The 22,151-nt window shown below is 36.1% G+C and overlaps 1 protein-coding gene across 13 annotated transcripts in view; it reads left to right on the top strand.

The window, feature by feature from the left end:
• The window catches only part of DMD (dystrophin), a 2,446,616-nt gene that overhangs the window by 1,274,661 nt on the left and 1,149,804 nt on the right, over positions 1 to 22,151 (top strand). For all 13 annotated transcript variants that reach the window (XM_032426633.1, XM_032426634.1, XM_032426635.1 and 10 more), the window contains one exon: positions 18,556 to 18,750. In XM_032426633.1, coding sequence (XP_032282524.1) covers positions 18,556 to 18,750 — 195 coding nt within the window. The remainder of the gene's footprint in view (positions 1 to 18,555; positions 18,751 to 22,151) is intronic.

The following is a 22,151-nucleotide window of genomic DNA, read 5'->3' as shown; positions in this document are numbered from 1 at the left end:
TCCTCTTGTTCTGTGTCTATAATTCTGTAATTCATAATCTTTATTGCACTCTACTGCATCCCTCCCCTTACTGCAGGTAATTTTGAAGTTAAGCTCTGCATTTCCATTTTACTAGTGCTTAGGTTCTTATTTTCAACAATCTTTAACCCTATTATTTGTGTAGTTTTATACCGAAATGAAATAAGAACATTGCTCTCCCCACCAGTATGATTTCCTCAGCAACACCTCATTCTTTTCATTTTTTTCTTTTTTTTCTTTTTTTTTAAATTTTATTATGTTATGTTAGTCACCATACAATACATCATTAGTTTTTGATGTAGTGTTCCACGATCCATTGTTTTCGTATAACACCCAGTGCTCCATGCAGTACATGACCTCCTTAATACCCATCACCGGGCTAACCAATACCCCCTCCCCCCTCCCCTCTAAAACCCTGTTTGTTTCTCAGGTCCATAGTCTCTCATGGTTCATCTCTCCCTCCAATTCCCCCCACCCATTTTTCCCTTCCTTCTCTTAATGTCCTCCATGTTATTCCTTATGTTCCACAAATAAGTGAAACCATATGATAATTGACTTTCTCTGCTTGACTTAGTTCACTTAGCATAATCTCCTCCAGTCCCATCCATGTTGATGTAAAAGTTGGGTATTCATCTTTTCTGATGGCTGAGTAATATTCCATTGTATATATGGACCACATCTTCTTTATCCATTCGTTTGTTGAAGGGCATCTCGGCTCTTTCCACAGTTTGGCTCTTGCGGACATTGCTGCTATGAACATTGGGGTGCATATGGCCCTTCTTTTCACTACATCTGTGTCTTTGGGGTAAATACCCAGCAGTGCAATTGCTGGGCATAGGGTAGCTCTATTTTTAAATTTTTGAGGAACCTCCACACTGTTTTCCAAAGTGGCTGTACCAACTTGCATTCCCACCAACAGCGTAAGAGGGTTCCCCTTTCTCCACAACCTCTCCAACATTTGTTGTTTCTTGCCCTGTCCATTTTTGCCATTCTAACTGGTGTTAGGTGGTATCTCAGTGTGGTTTTGATTTGGATTTCCCTGATGGCTAATGATGATGAACACTTTCATGCGTCTGTTAGCCATTTGTATGTCTTCTTCAGAGAAGTGTCTGTTCATCTCTTCTGCCCACTTTTTGACTTGATTATTTGTTTTTTGGGTGTTCAGTTTGAGAAGTTCTTTATAGATTTTGGATACCAACTCTTTATCTGTAGTGTCAAATGACACCTCATTCTTTTCAAATCAAGATAAAATCCTTTAAAAATCAGTAATTTATAATTTTAGTTCCTAACTACTATTGTTTCCATTACACTGTAACTTACCTAGTTCACAAAGTCATGATATCACTCAAATTATACTTAAACTATTGATGTTCTATTAAATTTAATGAAAAAAACCCCAGAGTTTATCGGTCATCACTGTTTCCTTGTACTCTTTATTTTCCCCTGTTTAGAAATCCTTATTATAGGGGTGACTGAGTGGCTCAGTCGTTTAAGCCTCCGACTATTGATTTCAGCTCAGGTCATGATCTCAGGATTTTGAGATCGATACCCACCTTGGGCTCTGTGCTGGGCATGGAGCCTGCTTACGATTCTCTCTCTCCTCTGTCCCTCCTCCTGCCCTTGTGCACATGTGTGCATGCTTTCTCTCTAAAAAAAAAAAAAAAAGAAAAAAAGAAATCTTTATTATAGTTTATTTTTCATTTGGTTGCAGTGCTTGAGAAATTTCCTTCTAAAAAGTATATAAGGATGTATACACTTTTAATACTTGTATTTTTTAATTTAATTTTATTATGTTATGTTAATGACAATACATTAAATCATTAGTTTTTGCTGTAGTGTTCCATGATTCATTGTTTGAATATAACACCCAGTGTTCCATTCAATACATGCCCTCTTCAATACCCATCACCAGGCTAACCCATCCTCACACCCCCCTCCCCTCTAGAACCCTCAGTTTGTTTCTCAGAGTCCATAGTCTCTCATGGTTCTTCTGCCCCTCCGATTCCCCCGCCTTCGTTTATACCTTCCTACTATCTTCTTTTTTTTTTTTAAATATAATGTATTATTTGTTTCAGAGGTACAGGTCTGTGATTCATCAGTCTTACACAATTCACAGTGCTCACCATAGCATATACCCTCCCCAATGTCTATCACTCAGCCACCCCATCCCTCCCACCCCCCACCATACCAGCATATGTTTGTTTCCTGAGATTAAGAATTCCTCATATCAGTGAGATCATATGATACATGTCTTTCTCTGATTGACTTATTTTGCTTAGCATAATACTCTCTAGTTCCATCCATGTCGTTGCAAATGGCAAGATTTCATTTTTTTGATGGCTGCATAATATTCCATTGTGTGTGTGTGTGTGTGTGTGTGTGTGTGTGTGTGTGTGTGTATATATACCACATCTTCTTTATCCATTAACAGCTGATGGACATCTTGGTTCTGTCCATAGTTTGGCTATTGTGGATATTGCTGCTATAAACATTGGGGTACATATACCCCTTTGGATCCCTACATTTGTATCTTTGGGGTAAATACCCAGTAGTGCAATTCTGGGTAGTACGGTAGCTCTATTTTCAACTTTTTGAGGAACCTCCATACTGTTTTCCAGAGTGGCTGTACCAGCTTGCAGTCCCACCAACAGTGTAGGAGTGTTCCCCTTTCTCCGCATCCTCGCCAACATCTGTCATTTCCTGACTTGTTAATTTTAGCCATTCTGACTGGTGTGAGGTGATATCTCATTGAGGTTTTGATTTGGATTTCCCTGATGCTGAGTGATGCTGAGCACTTTTTCATGTGTCTGTTGGCCATTTGGATGTCTTCTTTGGAAAAATGTCTGTTCATGTCTTCTGCCCATTTCTTGATTGGGTCATTTGTTCTTTGGGTGTTGAGTTTGAGAAGTTCTTTATAGATTTTGGATACTAGCCCTTTATCTAATATGTCATTTGCAAATATCTTCTCCCATTCTGTCGGTTGTCTTCTGGTTTTGTTGACTGTTTCTTTTGCTGTGCAAAAGCTTTTTATCTTGATGAAGTCCCAATAGTTCATTTTTGCCCTTGCTTCCCTTGCCTTTGGCGATGTTTCTAGGAAGAAGTTGCTGCGGCTGAGGTCGAAGAGGTTGCTGCCTGTGTTCTCCTCTAGGATTTTGATGGACTCCTGTCTCACATTTAGGTCTTTCAACCATTTTGAGTTTATTTTTGTGTGTGGTGTAAGGAAATGGTCCAATTTCATTCTTCTGCATGTGGCTGTCCAATTTTCCCAACACATTTGTTGAAGACACTGTCTTTTTTCCATTGGACATTCTTTCCTGCTTTGTCGAAGATGAGTTGACCATAGAGTTGAGGGTCCATTTCTGGGCTCTCTATTCTGTTCCACTGATCTCTGTGTCTGTTTTTGTGCCAGTACCATACTGTCTTGATGATGACAGCTTTGTAATAGAGCTTGAAGTCCGGAATTGTGATGCCACCAGCTTTGGTTTTCTTTTTCAACATTCTTCTGGCTACTCGGGGTCTTTTCTGGTTCCATACCAATTTTAGGAATATTTGTTCCATTTCTTTGAAAAAAGTGGATGGAATTTTGATAGGGATTGCATTAAATGTGTAGATTGCTCTAGGTAGCATTGGCATCTTCGCAATATTTGTTCTCCCAATCCATGAGCATGGAACGTTTTTCCATTTCTTTGTGACTTCCTCAATTTCTTTCATGAGTATTTTATAGTTTTCTGAGTAGATTCTTTGCCTCTTTGGTTAGATTTATTCCTAGGTATCTTATGGTTTTGGGTGCAATTGTAAGTGGGATTGACTCCTTAATTTCTCTTTCTTCTGTCTTGTTGTTGGTGTATAGGAATGCCACTGATTTCTGTGCATTGATTTTATATCCTGCCACTTTACTGAATTCCTGTATGAGTTCTAGCAGTTTTGGGGTGGAGTCTTTTGGGTTTTCCACATAAAGTATCATATCATCTGCAAAGAGTGAGAGTTTGACTTCTTCTTTGCTGATTCGGATGCATTTTTTTCTTTTTGTTGTCTGCTATGGCTAGGACTTCTAGTACTATGTTGAATAGCAGTGATGATAGTGGTATCCCTGCCCTGTTCCTGACCTTAGGGGAAAAGCTCTCAGTTCTTCCTCATTGAGAATGATATTTGCTGTGGGTTTTTCATAGATGGCTTTTATGATATCAATGTATGTACCCTCTATCCCTACACTCTGAAGAGTTTTAATCAAAGGATGCTGTACTTTGTCAAATGCTTTTTCTGCATCTATTGAGAGGATCATATGGTTCTTCTTCTTTCTTTTATTAATGTATTATCACATTGATTGATTTGCGGATGTTGAACCAACCCTGCAGCCCAGAAATAAATCCCACTTGGTCGTGGTGAATAATCCTTTTAATGTACTGTTGGATCCTATTGGCTAGTATTTTGGTGAGAATTTTTGCATCCATGTTCATCAGGGATATTGGTCTGTAATTCTCCTTTTTGATGGGGTCTTTGTCTGGTTTGGGGATCAAGGTAATGGTGGCCTCATAAAACGAGTTTGGAAGTTTTCCTTCCATATCTATTTTTTGGAACAGTTTCAGAAGAATAGGTATTAATTCTTCTTTAAATGTTTGGTAGAATTCCCCTGGGAAGCCCTCTGGCCCTGGGCTCTTGTTTGTTGGGAGATTTTTGATGACTGCTTCAATTTCCTTAGTGGTTATAAGTCTGTTCAGGTTTTCTATTTCTTCCTGGTTCAATTTTGTAGTTTATACATCTCTAGGAATGCATCCATTTCTTCCAGATTACCTAATTTGCTGGCATATAGTTGCTCCTAATATGTTCTTATAATTGTTTGTATTTCTTTGGTGTTGGTTGTGATCTCTCCTCTTTCATTCATGATTTTATTTATTTGGGTCCTTTCTCCTTTCTTTTTGATAAGTCTGGCCAGGGCTTTATCAATCTTATTAATTCTTTCAAAGAACCAGCTCCTAGTTTTTTCCATCTGTTCTACTGTTCTTTTGGTTTCTATTTCCTTGATTTCTGCTCTGATCTTTATTATTTCTCTTCTCCTGCTGGGTTTAGGCTTTATTTGCTGTTATTTGCTGTTCTTTCTCCAGGTCCTTTAGGTGTAGAGTTAGGTTGTGTATTTGAGACCTTTCTTGTTTCTTGAGAAAGGCTTGTATTGCTATATACTTTCCTCTTAGGACTGCCTTTGCTGCATCCCAAAGATTTTGAACAGTTGTGTTTTCATTTTCATTTGTTTTCATGAATTTTTTAAATTCTTCTTTAATTTCCTGGTTGACCCATTCATTCTTTAGTAGGATGCTCTTTAACCTCCATGTATTTGAGTTCTTTCCTACTTTCCTCTTGTGATTGAGTTCTAGTTTCAAAGCACTGTGGCCCGAAAATATGCAGGGAATGATCCTAATCTTTTGGTACCAGTTGAGACCTGATTAGTGACCTAGGATGTGATCTATTCTGGAGAATGTTCCATGGGCACTAGAGAAGAATGTGTATTCTGTTGCTTTGGGATGGAATGTTCTGAATATAACTGTGAAGTCCATTTGGTCCAGTGTGTCATTTAAAGTCTTTATTTCCTTGTTGATCTTTTGCTTAGATGATCTGTCCATTTAAGTGAGGGGGGTGTTAAAGTCCCCTACTATTGGGGCACCTGGGTGGCTCAGTCGTTAAGTGTCTGCCTTCAGCTCGGGTCATGATCTTAGGGTCCTGGGATCGAGCCCCGCATCAGGCTCCTGGCTCCACGGGAAGCCTGCTTCTCCCTCTCTCACTCCCCCTGCTTGTGTTCCCTCTCTCACTGTGTCTCTCTCTGTCAGAAAATAAATAAAAAATCTAAAAAAAAAAAAAAAAGTCCCCGACTATTATTGTATTGTTGTCAATGTGTTTCTTTGATTTTGTTATTAACTGGCTTATATAACTGGATGCTCCCATTTGAGGGGCATGGATATTTACAATTGTTAGATCTTCTTGTTGGATAGACCCTTTAAGTAGGATATAGTGTCCTTCCTCATCTCTTATTATAGTCTTTGGCTTAAAATCTAATTTGTCTGATATAAGGATTGCCACCCCAGCTTTCTTTTGGTGTCCATTAGCATGGTAAATGGTTTTCCATCCCATCACTTTCAATCTGGAGGTGTCTTTGGGTCTAAAATGAGTCTCTTGCAGACAGCATATTGACGAGTCTTGTTTTTCTATCTAATCTGACACCCTGTGTCTTTTGTTTGGGGCATTTAACCCATTTACATTCAGGGTAACTATTGAAAGATATGAATTTAGTGCCATTGTATTGCCTGTAAGGTGACTGTTACTGTATATTGTCTCTGTTCCTTTCTGGTCCATGTTACTTTTAGGCTCTCTCTTTGCTTAGAGGAACCCTTTCAATATTTCTTGTAGGACTGGTTTTGTTTTGCAAATTATTTTAGTTTTTGTTTGTCCTAGAAGCTTTTTATCTGTCCTTTTATTTTCAGTGACAGCCTAGATGGATATAGTATTCTTGGCTGCATATTTTTCTCTTTTAGTGCTCTAAATATATCATGCCAGTCCTTTCTGGCCTGCCAGGTCTCTGTGGATAGGTCTGTTGCCAATCTAATGTTTCTACCATTGTAGGTTACAGACCTCTTGTCCTGAGCTGCTTTCAGGATTTTCTCTTTGTCTCTGAGACTTGTAAATTTTACTATTAGTTGTCGGGGTGTTCACCTATTTTTATTTTTTTTGAGGGGGTTTCTCTATGCATCCTGGATTTTGATGCCTGTTTCCTTCCCCAAATTAGGGAAGTTCTCTGCTATAATTTGCTCCGATATACCTTGTGCCCCTCTCTCTCTTTCTTCTTCTTCTGGGATCCCAATTATTCTATTGTTTTGTCTTATGGTATCATTTATCTCTCAAATTCTGCCCTCGTGATCCAGTAGTTGTTTATCTCTCTTATTCTCAGCTTCTTTATTCTCCATCATTTGGTCTTCTATATCACTATTTCTCTCCTCTGCCTCATTTATCCTAGCAGTTAGAGCCTCTATTTTTGATTGCACCTCATTAATAGCCTTTTTGATTTCAACTTGGTTAGATTTTAGTTCTTTTATTTTTCCAGAAAGGGTTTTTCTAGTATCTTCCATGCTTTTTTCAAGCCCAGCTAGTATCTCTATAATTGTCATTCTGAACTCTAGTTTCCACATCTTACTAGTGTCTGTATTGATTAGGTCCCTGGCAGTCAGTACTGCCTCTTGTTCTTTTTTTTGAGGTGAGTTTTTCCATCTTGTCATTTTGTCCAGAGGAGAACAGATGAATGAGAGAACAAAATGCTAGCAGGGTAACAATGACCCCAGAAAAATATACACTAAACAAATCAGAAGAGACCTGATACTGGGGGAAAAGAAAGGGAAAGAAAGAAAAAAGGAAAAAAAAAGAATATGATCAAATATGATCAGGCTGGTGAATAGATCAGTGTCACACACTAGATTTTGGGAATATTTTTGTCTGTTACAAGAAACTGCCTCCCAAAATTTTAAAGAAAGAAAAACTTACATATGTACAAAAATAAGGGTAAATATGATGAAGGGATGGAATATGACTGTAAAGATTAAAATTATAAAAGATTTTATAAAAGGAATTGATAAGGTAAGAAGTTGGTTGAAAAAAGAAAGAAGAGAAATTAAAAAAAAAAAGGAGATAATGTGATCAGGCGGGAGACTAGAACAAAGACATACACTAGAGATTTAGGGTATATTTTGGTCTGTTAGAAGAAGCTGTATCCCAAAATTTTAAAGAGAGAACAACTTATATATATACCAAAAATAAGGTTAACTATGATGAAGGGATAGAATATGACTCTAAAAATAAAAAATAAAAAAGATTTTAAAAAGGGATTGATAAGATGTTGGTTGAGAAAGGGAAAAAAAATCAAATAAAAATAGAAAAAGTAAAAAAAGAACATTAAAAAAATTATCTTTGAAAGACTAAAAAATCAGGGGGAAAAAACCCGTGAATTCTATGTGCTGTATTCCCCTAGTGCTGGAGTTCTGCCGTTCTCGTTGATCGGTAAACTTGGCCTTGGCTGGCTGTTCTTGCTGATCTTCTGGGGGAGGGGCCTGTTGCCGTGGTTCCCAAATGTCTTTGCCGGAGGCAGAATTGCCCCGCCCTTGCTGGTCCGGGCTAAGTAATCTGCTCGGGTTTGCTCTCCGGAGCTTTTGTTCCCTGCAAGCTTTCCGTACAGCTTTGGAGGCGGAGAGTGAAAATGGCGGCCTCCCAATCTCCACCCCGGAGGAGCCGAGAACTCGGGGCCCCGCTCCTCAGTGAGCCCCCAGAGAAAAGCCGTCAGTCACTCCCTTCTCCCCGGTCTCCGGCCACACTCCGTGCTCACCTGGCCTGTGACCAAGCGTTTCTATCTCTGGCACACGACTCGGTATGGAGTCTCCAAACCCAGCAGATCCCTGCGGTGCGCTCCCGCGCCGCTCCTCCCCGGGGGAGGAAGGTAAGTCTCCCCGGATCTGCCGCTTGTTGGGTCCCTGCTAGAGGAGCAGTGGCCTGACTGTGCCGCGGGTCACGGTTTATGGCAACCCCGAGCTGAGAGCCCGGCCTCGGCTCCGTCTCTGCAGCCGGCTTCCCCGCTCCGATACCTGGGAGCTCTGCCGCACTCAGGCACCCCCGGGCTTTCTGTGACCCCGAGGGTCCTGAGACCACACTGTCCCGCAAGGGTTCCACCCCCCGCTTAGCCACTGGAGTGACATCCCTCAGCGGAGCCGACTTCTAAAAGTTCCGATTTTGTGCTCTGCTGCTCTATCACTTGCCGGTAGCGGCTGACGGAGGCCCCCTTCCCATCATCTATCTTCCCGAATATAGCCTCGGATTCACTTCTCCGCACGTCCTACCTTCCAGAAAGTGGTCGCTTTTCGGTTCAGAGAGTTGCTGCTATTCTTTTCTTTGATCTCCTGTTGAGTTCACAGGTGTTCAGAATGGTTTGATCCCTATCCAGCTGAATTCCTGAGACCAGACGAAATCCAGGTCTCCTACTCCTCTGCCATCTTGCTCCTCCCCAATACTTGTATTTTTAAAATGATCTTTTCTCTTGCAGTCATGAGGATGGATTCCTTGGATAATAGCATCGTTCTTGAATCTCTCTTTTTCTTTTAATAGTCTCTGTAGGTTATGGACAACTATCTTCTAGTTTCCATTGCCTTCTAACTTCCACTATGTCCTACTTTCCATTGTGGCCAATCCGATTTAGTCCAAATTTCATTATTTTTATATCTTAACTGTTCTCTTTGTCTCAAACTCTGTAAGATGCCCTTCACTCCCATCCCTCAGAGTTCAAAAATTTCACTAAGATATGATTTAATGTATTTCTAAATATGTTTCTTTAATTATTCTTTTACCCTTCTTGGTACTTGGGTAACATTTTTAACTTTAGCAGATCAATAATTTTTTAGCTCAGGAAAATAGTTACTTTACTATAGTTACTTTAATATTTTTTTCTGTTTCATCTGTTCTTTCCTCCTTTTGATATTTGTATTCTTTACATATTATATGTCCTGATTCTATCATCCTCTATCATTCCTCTTTCCACTTAGGATTTCATTTTCATTCTGTCTTTCTCTGTGTTGTGGGGTACTTCCTTTGATCAATCAGAGCCCACATTTTATTTTTAGCAGTGACCATTCTCTTTTCCAAATCATCTATTGAATTTTCAAAAACCAGGTATCAGGTTTTTCTGAGCTCTAGTGTTGTCTTTTTAAGCTTCTCATTTAATTTTTATTAAAGCACTTGTCTCTTTCTTCTAGTATATTACTTGTGTGGACCCTCAGCTTGGTTTCCCTTTTTCAGTCCCTTATATCTACTGTAATGGCTTGTGTTCTGTCCTTTGTGTTTAAGTCAAAGGGTGTGAAATTTTTAGCACAAATATAAGTCAGGTTTGTGGGTTCTATTATATAGTGCTGATTGAGAACCAACAAAAATAATGGGAGTATTTGTTTCTGGGGAAGAAAGGCTTAACAAGCCAGAACTTTCAAGAAAAAGTATGTGTAGGAAAGCATCTTGATCTCATGAATAAGAAGTGGTGGTTAAGGCTGTCCTAGGTTATTTCGTACCATCCTGTAATTCCTGCATGAAGCAAACCAGCAGGTACCGATTCCTTCCTGGGTCAAAGGAATCTTGTTAAATCAGTTGTCTCCCACAAGTCATCCCACATACACACCTGGAAATCACCAGGTTGATAGTTTCCATCCCAGACTGTGCCAGAGATTCGAAGACCACCAATTTCTCTCCTCTCTTTTTCTAAAATCTGAATCTCTGATGCATATATTCTTCTAGTTTCTAGTAGTTAGTCACGGTTATTTTGGAGGGTGAGTCTACTCACCTGTGAGGGAGGCAGAAAACATGTGTACATGAGGTAATATTCTCACCATCTCAACTTTTGTGTTTTGTTTGTATGTACACACACACTTACCTGTATATGCATAAATTCACAAGCTTTCAACACATAAATCCTGCATATGTAATTTATATACTTCACATAGGTGCTTTTATTAATTAATTTCATCAGAGTTGATGAGATTACCTAGAGATTGAGGGGCTATATATATGAAAACAAAATATATTAGCAGTTCGAGAAAATCTATCAGATGTAGTATGACATACTTATTGAATTTTAAGCTTTTGGCATTTTAAATTGGATTTAGTAACCAGTCAAAATCTCCTTTGTGAGGAAAACTGTCAATCTAGATATGCTATAATTGTTTTCTGATAAATACTAGTGTTAAAATTTTTCACATACAGATAAAAATCCTAGCTTTTGCATTATGAGCTTTCTATATTATTAAAAAGTGAACACCATCTTGTAATTTAATCTCATTAGCAACTAAAATCTTAATTGTATTTCCTTTTAAATAATTTAGATTTAAATTTAAATAGTCATAAGTAGCTAAGGATTACCATATTGGACAATGCAGTTATAGGTGTAGTCACTATCACATTTTTATTTTTATTTAATTTTATTTTTTCTTACCATTTTATTTATTTTTTTCATCATAAGTGTACTCTTTAATTCCCATTCCCCATTTTCCCCCATCCCCCCACCTACCTCCCCTCTGGTAACCATCACTTTGTCCTCTATAGTTAAGAGTCTGTTTCTTGGTTGGTTTGTCTCTTTCTCTCTTTTTTTTTCCTTTGCTTATTTGTTTTGTTTCTTAAATTTGACAAGTGAGATCATCTAGTATTTGCCTTTCTCTGACTGACTTAGCACTATCACATTTTTAATAAAGAAAAAAATCATTCAAAAACAGAATTATGGCACAGGCATATTCAGAAATATGTACTTAATTGCCACATTAAATAATGTGTAGATAAATGATAGCCAGGTTTTCTGAAATGTTTGAGAAGTGTAACATAGAAATTAATATTGTAAGTCTATTCTACAAAATCCACTCAAACTGGAAGATCCACAGGGCAATAGAAATTAAGTAATATGGTAGTGTGACATATAATTGCAGAATTTAAAGTAATTCCAAAGTTATTTTTCTTGTGTTAATTTTACTTTCAATTTAAACTAAATGTATGTGTATATATACATGTGTGTTCATTTTCACATGTGAACATATGAAAAACTCCTGTGCCAGGTATTGCCAGCTTATATATCAGAATAGCTTCCTATCAGAAAATATATACTAGGTATATAAATTAAAAATTTTATGTGAACAGTTTGGGAAGAGTTAGCTAGGATTAAAAAGATTTCTTGACTGATAGCCTCCTCAGACACTATAATCTACTAATAGGCATTGTAGACCTCCATGAATAAGGCTAAAATTAACATCTCCTAAAAGTATCTGTATAACAGTATCCCAAATAATTGCTTCTTTTTTTGTTCACATATAATGAGTTACATTAATAACAGAGAGACAACTGAAAAGCCAAGACATGCACGTGTGACAGCATGAGCTGGTATGCACTGAATTGGAGAAATGTGACATGGTTAAATCAAAAATACTTTCAAATCTATACCAATGAAGATTACATTATGAAATGAAGAAAATATTCCCGTTTGCATTCTGAGAATTCCAAAGTGGACATTATATTACAACTGTAGACCCCAGCAATTCTAGTCAAACATCGATTTTTAAAAATTGCCTTTTTAAGCTGGTACTTTCTTTATTCATTTATTCAACAAATATATGCTAACTATGTTTGAGTCTTTGGTACATTTATTTTACATTGGATATATAACCTTATCTATGAAGTTATCATGTTATTTTTCTCGTGATTTCTTACAAGGTGGGCCATATATGTTGGTGCTTACCTTAGTGGGGACCAAAACCCTTTTCTTTCACTTCTCTCACAGGCCATACTTAGTGACTAGAATTCTACCAAGTTACTAATGTATGTTAATTTATTGAAAATCCTTATTAAAATGCAAATGTTATCCTGTGGAGGATAACACTTTAAACCACTATAAGCCATTAACACATTATCAAGATTTAGTTTATCAGTTTAATTAGATGGTAATTTAGCTTGGCCCTGAGGAGCTAGGTAGATTTGATGGTGTGGAAGAGAAGAATCACCATGAGGCAGATGAATGAGCAAGTCCAGCAGCCAGACCCATTATACAGGACACTACACATACCTGGCCTTCTAGAAGTAGGGCGTATTTAGAGAATGGCAAATCGAGCTTCACCTGCATACCCGCTTCACTGACAGCCTGCCCTGCACCAAAAATTTGATTTTAGAAAATAAATAATAGGGCTATAAAGGATGATTTTCTGCACTATTTTATAGTGATTCCTTTATTATTTACCGTGTCTTATTATTTTTGAATAAAAGGGAGGTAAGTTATAAGCTTAATACAGTTTGTTGATCAATTACTTAATGATCATTTGAGGGTTGATCTCCTTTTCTTCTTACAGAGTTTCACAGAGACAATTTTCTAGATGATGCATAAAGGAGGTGGGAATACCTAAGAGCAAGCTCTCTCATTGCTCTTTTGTCTGTGTAAGATCATAACCAATCCATTTGGACTCATTTAGACTCTTTGTACCCGGTGACTTAATTAAACACAAGGAAGGCTAAGTACTGTCAGCGTGCTAGTATTGCCTTGGCATTTATGTATCCAAAACTGTAAACAGGAAAGACTAAACCCATACATATCTCATCTGTGTCATATTCTTGTTTTTTGTATGCTTTATCATTTGATTCCTTTTTTCTGTCTGTGAATTAATGCAGTATTTTTTGCCAAACTTGATTTTTTGACTTCCCTTTTTAAGCTTGTAATTTATATAAATGACCGAGGAGAAATAAATAAAAATAGCTCAAGTGTGTTTCTTACCGTAATGATTCCTAGAAGGAAACTTAATTGTATTTCTCCAAATACTTTTGAGATTAGGAAAGGGAGCTACCTAAATTCTTTTCCAGTTGCTTGCCATTTATGACCCATCAGAACCCATAATATCCTGTAATCATATTTGGGATTTACATGCTATTGTGTTATTATTTTAAAATAATCTGCACTATTTAAGAATGCCCTTTTGAGGAAAGATAATCAGATATACATTAACAGATTTTCATATCATGGGTCACTTTAATCATTAATAAATAATCTTGTTTTCTTTTAAAGATTTAGCCCATCTTTGTCTTTATTAACTTTAATGGAGTAAAAAAAAAAAAAATGGGTACATTATTGTATTACAATTTTTTTGTCCAGATGCCAGGTTTTTTTTTTGAGCTAGACTTTGAATGTGTTGACATATTTTCTATATACCATATTTATATTAGATATATAGGTATTTTTAAGGACTATTTCATAATAATATGGGATATAGTGCATTTTTCTTTTTTTCTTTTTGAGTTTCTTTGACCTCATAACTCATAAATGGGCCAGTAATCACAATCCATTTGAAACTTATATTGAGGAGAGAGAAGTCCCTTAAATCATGGAGGAGAATATTTTGTTTTAAAAACTAAGATATAATGCACCATTTGTTTCAAAACAGGATTGCCTCTAAAGCAGCTCTGTGGTCCTTCAAGAAACAAATTTTAAGTAATAAAAAGAATGTGATAACTAAAGTTTCAGAGAAACCAAAGTTTATTAAAAACTTTATGAGTGATACCTATGCCTATGTACATAGCTCAAAATCTCAAAACTGTTTTCACTTCAACCTTAGGTGTTACAAATCATAGTTTTATCCTATCATAATCCTTTTAAGCATGAATTGAGCTTTCCATTTTTTAATAAAAATAGGTACTTTGGGGCTTTCTTCCATATCTCTTGATTTTCATTTCCAGAAAATGAGTATAGTATATTCTTTTGGGTATATATCGTTAGAAGTGAATATGAACAGAGAGAAATAAAATGAATTAGTATGGCTACAGCACTTCCTTGCTAATGATGCATGAATTTCTATAATGCTATAAGGTGGTAAAGAACATTAACAAAAGCAAGTTGATTTTCAAAAGGTTAGAAAGGATTTGTACACATCAGAATTCAGAAGGATATAATTATTCAAGGCAGAGTTAATGAAATTCAGATGAAAAGGCAAAATCTGAATATGAGTGCATGGATTATGCATAAAGAGGAGAAAATGAACATAATACTTCCAATTATACTGATTTTTAAATAACTGTGTGAAATTTTTATTAAACCAAATGGAAAGTCATCCATTGGATATAGTTTATTTTTTATAGAACTGCATGACTTTGTCAAAAGCAGTAATATATTTTAAGGAGTAGATAGTAAACTAGATCTCTAAATTTCTGACTCTGTTGATTAAATTTTTAGTTGTTTCTTATATATGAAACTTATGATACATTTCTCTGTATTAAAATTTATTGGATCTATTACAACTTTATACTAAATGAGAATACTCAAAATATATAAGAGTAAATTTTCTAGAAAATGAGTTGATAGTTTCCCAATGGTGTCAAAGAATTATTCTGAAATTTTTGTATTTCTCATAAAAGTTCAGAGGACCATTGCTTGGCTTTCTCTATTCAGGTGATATGCACCACTTAACTTCTCTTGTCTATGATGATGAGTTGATAGGAGGAACTAAGTCCTCCAGTAGATCAGTCTTCATTAAATATTTTCAATGTGTGGTTACTAACTTTTTTCAATTTAATTTACAAAATACAGCTGAGTCAGTGTTCACAGATAATTGTAACTGGAAGGCATTTTAGGAATTATAGGCATTCTAATTTACTTTTCTTTTTTTTTTTACAAAAGAAAAAAAATAGAAAGAAAATTACTTGTTTATCAGTAGTTTAGGATAACAAAGATTACAATGTTTTTCTCATACCTTTTTTTAAAGTGATAGACTATGTCTTTATTTCTTTGATTGTTCTCATCAACCATAACAGTTTTAATATTTCTCAATATTCTGGAGATTGTCTTCTTGCCATGTGTGAGCATGGAGTAAGTCGATTGTGGTATAGTTAGTCCACTTATTTTCATGAATTGATACCGGTTGCTCTAAGGCTTGTATATGATAGTCTTAAAAATAATTGCAATGTACATGTTAATAGAGCATGGCCTATGTGCAGTACAGTGGCTAATGCTTCTTTGAAGAGCATTGCAATCAGGTCAGTGATGGCTTCATCATTTAAGAAAAGAAAAAGCAAAAAGGGTTTCTAGAACCAGATACAAAATTTCAATTATTTGAAAAATTCTGAATTTAAATAGATGCCACCTAACATTCCCTTAAAGAGATTTCCATTGAAATATGGGTGGAAAAGGTTTTCTTATGATGTGATGATGAATATTTATTATGTGGAAAAGAAGACATGAATCAATATATAATAAAATAATCTATGACAGACATTTAGTCAAGTAGTGAAAAGCTTAACAAATGAGAAGCCAGTGTGCTGCTTACTTTCTTAGAGTCCTGGGTGAGGACTGTAGCCAGTGCAAATCTTTTTTTTTAAGATTTATTTATTTGAGAGGCAGGGCAGAGGGAAAGAATCTTTTAAGCAGACTCCACACTGAACGCAGAGCCCAACTCGGGGCTCGATCCCATGACCCATGAGATCATGACCTGAACAGAAATCAAGAGCTGGATGCTTTACTGACTGAGCCACCCAGGTGCCCTGCAGCCAGTGCAAATCTTATTTGTTGAGATACAGCACTCCAGTCTTCAGAGCTGTGTGGTTAGCATTAATTATTATTTAAATAAATCTAATTTTTTATAAGAAAAATTTTATTTGAGTATAGTTGACACAATGTTACATTAGTGTCAATCATGCATTTATATGTAAAATTCCGGTATGTACAACAAAATACCATTAATCACAAACACCAAAGAATTAGAAAATTGGGTTTTAAATTGTGTTTCAGGAAGTTAAGTCCAAGGCAATAGTCAAATGTGAGTTTATTTTTAATGTCTTTTTCCTCTGTTGTATTTAACTGTTCAATTAAGTCCCTTGCTATCTATAATCCATAATTATTATATTTGGCAGTCATCAGTGTGAACTTAAGATAGCTGTGAGCATCTCAAGTATAAATAATGAAGATCAAGGAAACTACATGTCAAAAAAGAAACAAAGAGAATGTAAAGAACTTAGAATTATTTACCTTTTAAGAGAAAATGATGAGGACAGATATTAAAACCTTTTGAAACTCACACTGAGTTTTTAAATGAAACTCAGATGTTTTTTAAATATTTTGAAGGTATGTCTTATTCTAAAAATAACCCCCTTGGTTAGACAAAAATACATATACACATATGTACATGCATATATACATATATGAGAGAGATAAACCACTACTTGTCTTCTACCCAACTTTGTCCCTAATAACAAAACCCACTGCTCTCTAAAAATTTAGAGGTATAAAATTTATATAATTAAAAAGAAAGAAAAATCTACCATCACTGAAACATGGTATAGGAACATTCTTGTTTCAGATAAGGTAGAAATATCTTTCCCCCAGGAGTTGAAGAAACTGATGCAAATAAGAAAAATAACTTATTAACTTGGAAATTTTTAAGAACAACAGTCACCAGTGTAGTAGAATACATGGAAGTCACAGTGAATTTGCTTGACTTGTATTAACTCTACTAGTTAGTATGAAATTAATGCGCATTCAAATGTCTGCTGATTTATTTTTCTTTTAAATTGGTGGGAAGTTTCATTTGAAATGAAGAGATTGAGAATTTGAATTTAAAAATATGTGGTTAAATCTGTAGATTGTCCTCTTTAAACTCTAGCCCAAAATTCTAGTATTATTTGAAATGTAAAATTAGAAGTACATGTAGATTATCATTCTATTCATCACGAAGGAATATGTACCATATATTTAGTCAAGATATATACACAACATCAAACTTTGTAAAAAGTATAATTATGCCATTTAAGCTAATTTGTGTAATTCTGTGAATTTGCAGTGTCATAGGTAAATGAGACATCTAGATTGCAATTATTTTTATATTATGTAAGAACTGAGTACAAGAATACTGGACCTGAGAAATTAATAGGAAAGTGTAAATAGAGCAGCTTATAATTTTACTCATCTTTATGGATTCAGTTTGAGGTCCTAAACTCCAATTAATTACATTGTTGAAAAAATGGGGATAGTCTTGTCATAAAACTTGTGCAGTAATAAATGGCTGTGTTAGCATGCTGATCATCAGAACTCCTCTAGAGACTGCCACTGAAACCCTCAGTTGACCCCATCAACAGGCAGATGGCAGTTGATCAATTCAAAACAAAGTTACTGGAAAACTAATTTCAATTACAAGAGTTTTGTTGCTTATAGTAGAGACAGAAGAAAGCAGAGGTCATCTATCTTTCTGAATTTGTGTCCCAAATAGCATTTATTTCATGCTCTTACAAGGAGTAAGGAAAGAGGCGCTATTGGCCAAATCTAAAAGGACTCTAAGCTCCAAATGTCCATCAATCATAGTACTTGAATGGTAGGTAGGAAAGTGTAGATGGAGGAGGAGAGGCTAGTGCTTCCTTAGACCTTAGGGCCTTCTGGAGTTCTTATTAAAATGTGAATTCCACTCTCGGTCTTTCTCATCTAGTACTTTCATTAGCAGCTTGACTTAACAGGAAACTAGCATTAAAGAGGAAAGCTGGTGTCTGGAATTTGGAGAAGTGTGCTGAATGTAAAAGTATAAACCAGCCAAAACCACTTTGTCCCTTTTGTACCTCAATCTAGTTTAGGGAAGAAAAGTATAGGAGAGGTTCCTTTGGTAGGAAAACCACAAATGTAGACCCCCCCCACCATCCTACCCCATACCTAATTTTCCAGGGAGCTTAGAATTACATTTTAAAAACCAGTTGTAAAAAACTATCCCTCTCGTGACCTTATGGCTCTTGGTCTTTCATTCTTACACTCATGGTACTAATGTGTATGTATCTCTTATTTTTACATGCAATGCTTCTAACACTTTTTGTGAAAAGAGGGTGTATAAATAATAATCTTTTTACTAGACTTATCATCATACACTTTTTTATTCACTTTCAGCCCTCTGTCAGCTATAAACTGGAATTTATATAAACTCAGTAGAGATCTTTTCATTATCAGGAAGCTAAAAGAATTGTTCTTTTGTATGCCTATACCAGCACACTGTCCATGAAGAGTCGGTGATGGTGATGACTGAAGATATGCCTTTGGAAATTTCTTATGTGCCTTCTACTTACCTGACTGAGATCACTCATGTCTCACAAGCCCTATCAGAAGTGGAACAACTTCTTAATGCTCCTGAACTCTGTGCTAAAGATTTTGAAGATCTCTTTAAACAAGAGGAGTCGCTGAAGGTAAAAGCAAAGCACTTTTATTAGATTTTTACAAGATATTCATCTTGATCATTTGCAGTACCAGAACAATTGACTTAAATGTACACACCGAAGGTATTTTTACTTAGACGTGGAATTCCTAAAACACTTTACAGGATGGTTAATTCTAGAAATCTGGGATAGAAAGAGAAACATAAACCAGAAGAGGTATTTTATAATATTTAATGTTGAGAGACTTTCTAAAATGAGGCAACAGACAAAAGTAATAGTTTCACATAGATTCAGGGCAGAAAGGACTTATCAATCAAAAAGCATGCTTTGATAGAGTAACAGTATATGCGCAATTAATACATTACTTTCCTTTCTTCTCCCGTAAAAGAGGGAATTAGATGAGATTTTAAATGGTATCTATTGCATACAATTTTAGCTTTATGTTTTCTACTTATAATATGCATATTCAACTTTGAATTAGTGCCAGTATGAGTACTAGAATACATGGAATCTAATTGAATAGAAAGCAATGAAATATTTCTTTAAAATTACCAGGCAAAGGCTACCACCCAAATCCAGGGTTTTTCAAATCACCAACTGCGTTTCTGAATCCCACACTAAGACAAAACATGATGAGGAAATAGTCTTTGAATTATAGAGGGAAGTGTCTGAAGATAGATGAACGTAGCATCAAGAAAATATACATAATAATATGTGTCTCGAGATAATTTTTGTGATCATACATTTTACACTCAAAATGAAATAGTATAGCCAGAGCTCAGTATTTTTCAATGCAAATAGTGTGAGATTATAGACAGAAGATGAGTTTGCTCTCAGCAGCACCTATTAGCCAAAGTATTTTATACTCTAAATGATTTCTTGGGAGCTCATTCCATATCACACATTTGTCTGCATAAGTATACAGATAGATAAAGCTGTTTGTTTGTTTTGGAAATCAGAGCTGCAATATCTTGAGTGACTTACTATCTTACATTATATCAAGTAAGCTATAAAATTACATGCTAAAATAAAATAAGAAAGGCATGGATCTCTGGAGCTACTCCATCCGTTTCAGTATGGTGCTCTTTCTTATTCTTTTTGAAATAAAAGTCAGATTGCTGGTGGATGCAGTGAAGAAAAGAAACCTGATCATTTGATAAAGGAGACATGCCAGCATTCTTGTCATTATTCACATTAACTAATTTCACATGACAGCACAGTTTATAAGCTCATCATTGTCATTCAACATGTAAATCACTTCTAATGAGCTAATATTCATTTCATTCCATGTTCCCAGACATATGGGTCAGGAGAGCAGTGACCCTAAACTTATTAAGTTGCCAGTTGAATATCTTTGTCTTCATACCTCTTAACCTGGCACACTCAGAATGATGGGCCCCTGGCTACACTCAGCTAATCATTTGTTCTTTCAGATATGTTTAAGAGTATTATAGCTGATGCCAGTTGTGATCATATTGATTACTGGGGTTTGTAAAAAGGTATCATTGCAGGTTTAATTTCACTGGATTGTTGAATCCTCATTAGATGCAGTTTTGGGCATAATTCCAGCTCACTACCAACAAATCTCTGGCAGCACGCAAATGGGCTTCCTACCTTTGTGGGCCTTTTGAAGGGGGATAGTTTTGATCTCAGTCTTTCCAATGAATATGTATTTTCTCTTAAAGGCATTCATCATTGTCATTATCCAGTAGTAAAAATAGAAAAGTAGTGCATAAATTGTACAGCTGCTGGTTGGGAAAGTTTGAAATTAAACTGTGGTTGATTTTATTCCTGGCAGATTTGCATGAATCAGATTACAGAACTGTAGTAGGTATTGCTGTGGTTTAACATACATATTTCTTTAAAGTACAATACAGCACAAACAATGTGTAATAAGTTAAAATAATTACTTTCTGAACATAATATAGCTAATATAGCACATATAATTTCCATAGATTTATTGAATTGGAAAGCTACCTAATCATTTTGAGAAGAATAAAGCAGAAAAACACCGTTTACATATGGAAATCTGCATCTAATAGCTAATACATTAGCTAAGGCAAAACTAGCAGTGAATGAGGAAATACACATAAGTAATATTTATTCTTATATTAAAACCAATATTAGCATTGTGAATCAATTGATTGTGTTTGTTTATATGTAAAAAGTTACAATATCCATTGCACAAATGATAGTACAATAGTTTTGAAAGAATTTAAATTTTTGACAGTTTCAATCATTATTTTTAAGAACAAAAGATGTCAATTGTCTTAGAATTTGCTAAAATATAATTACTACGTTAAATCAACAAATCTTGCTTTGAACTGTCCCATATGAAAGCATGAGCATAAAAGAGAGTAGAATGGTGATTGCCAGGGACTGGGGGCAGGGGGAAATGGGGAGTTGCTATTCAGTGGGTATAAAGTGCAAAAACAATCAGTTCTAGAGATCTCCTGGACAATGTTGCGCCTATAGGTAACAGTAATGTAGCGTATGCTTAAAAATTTGTTCAGAGGGTGCATATTGTATTAAGTGTTCTTACGACAATAAAAATAATAATGAGGTATGAACATCGAACTTTTTAAGTTTCCAGAAGTTTTGCCCCTGAGAGGTTTAAATATTTGACCTCTTGTCATGAAAGCAGCAATAATTTATTTTAAGAGGCCCAATGGAAAGGATTTATCCTAATGCCGTAATATACCTGATTTTACTGAAAGCTTCAGTTGTGTTGGTATCTGCAGTATTCTTGGGGCCTCAGCCATACCCCCTCCACATTCAGGGTTCCCTGCATTTTAACTGGCAGCTGCCAATTGCAAGTGCCTGGGACTCTGCCTAGGGTTCTCTCAACTCGTGTCAGAGTTAAGGCTCTGCCTCCCCACATCTTCCAACAAACCTCGACCAATGACAGGTAGCTTTCTGTGGATAAAGGACATTGCTCATCCACATCTTCAGCTGCAGTAACTCTCAGACATGTTCTGCGCTTTGACCGGAAGTTCCCCAGCAGGACTGAGACCCCACTGTGCACAGTAGGAACTTTCCAAATAGTACTGTGGTAAACTGGCTTCCTCTCCTACCCCCTCCACTGCCTACTGGTGCTTCCTAGGATCACTCCCAAGTAAATCCTGTGCGTATACATTCTAGTCTTAGAATCTGCTTCTCAGGCATTCAACCTATGATAATTTTGAAAGAAATAATGACATATGCACTACTTAGTCAGCACTTGCTAGCAGAAATCTTGGCAAATACTCCTTTCAACTTGATGGGCAATTCCCCAATGACTGTGCTACTTCTCCACTAAGGAGTTCCTTAGTTGCTCAGTTAGATCTTGGCCTTGAGAAAGGTGAATTTTTAGGACAAAAATAAGAGCATGCCTTAGAATAAGGATGACAACTAGGTTTTATCTTTCACCATAATGAGAAATCAGTTTTCTT

The sequence above is a fragment of the Phoca vitulina genome, unplaced genomic scaffold (assembly GCF_004348235.1).
Source record: "Phoca vitulina isolate PV1807 unplaced genomic scaffold, GSC_HSeal_1.0 scaffold35, whole genome shotgun sequence".
In the NCBI taxonomy this organism is placed as follows: domain Eukaryota; kingdom Metazoa; phylum Chordata; class Mammalia; order Carnivora; family Phocidae; genus Phoca; species Phoca vitulina.
The sequence above is the reverse complement of the archived record's forward strand: the minus strand, read 5'-3'. Positions and strand labels throughout refer to the sequence as shown.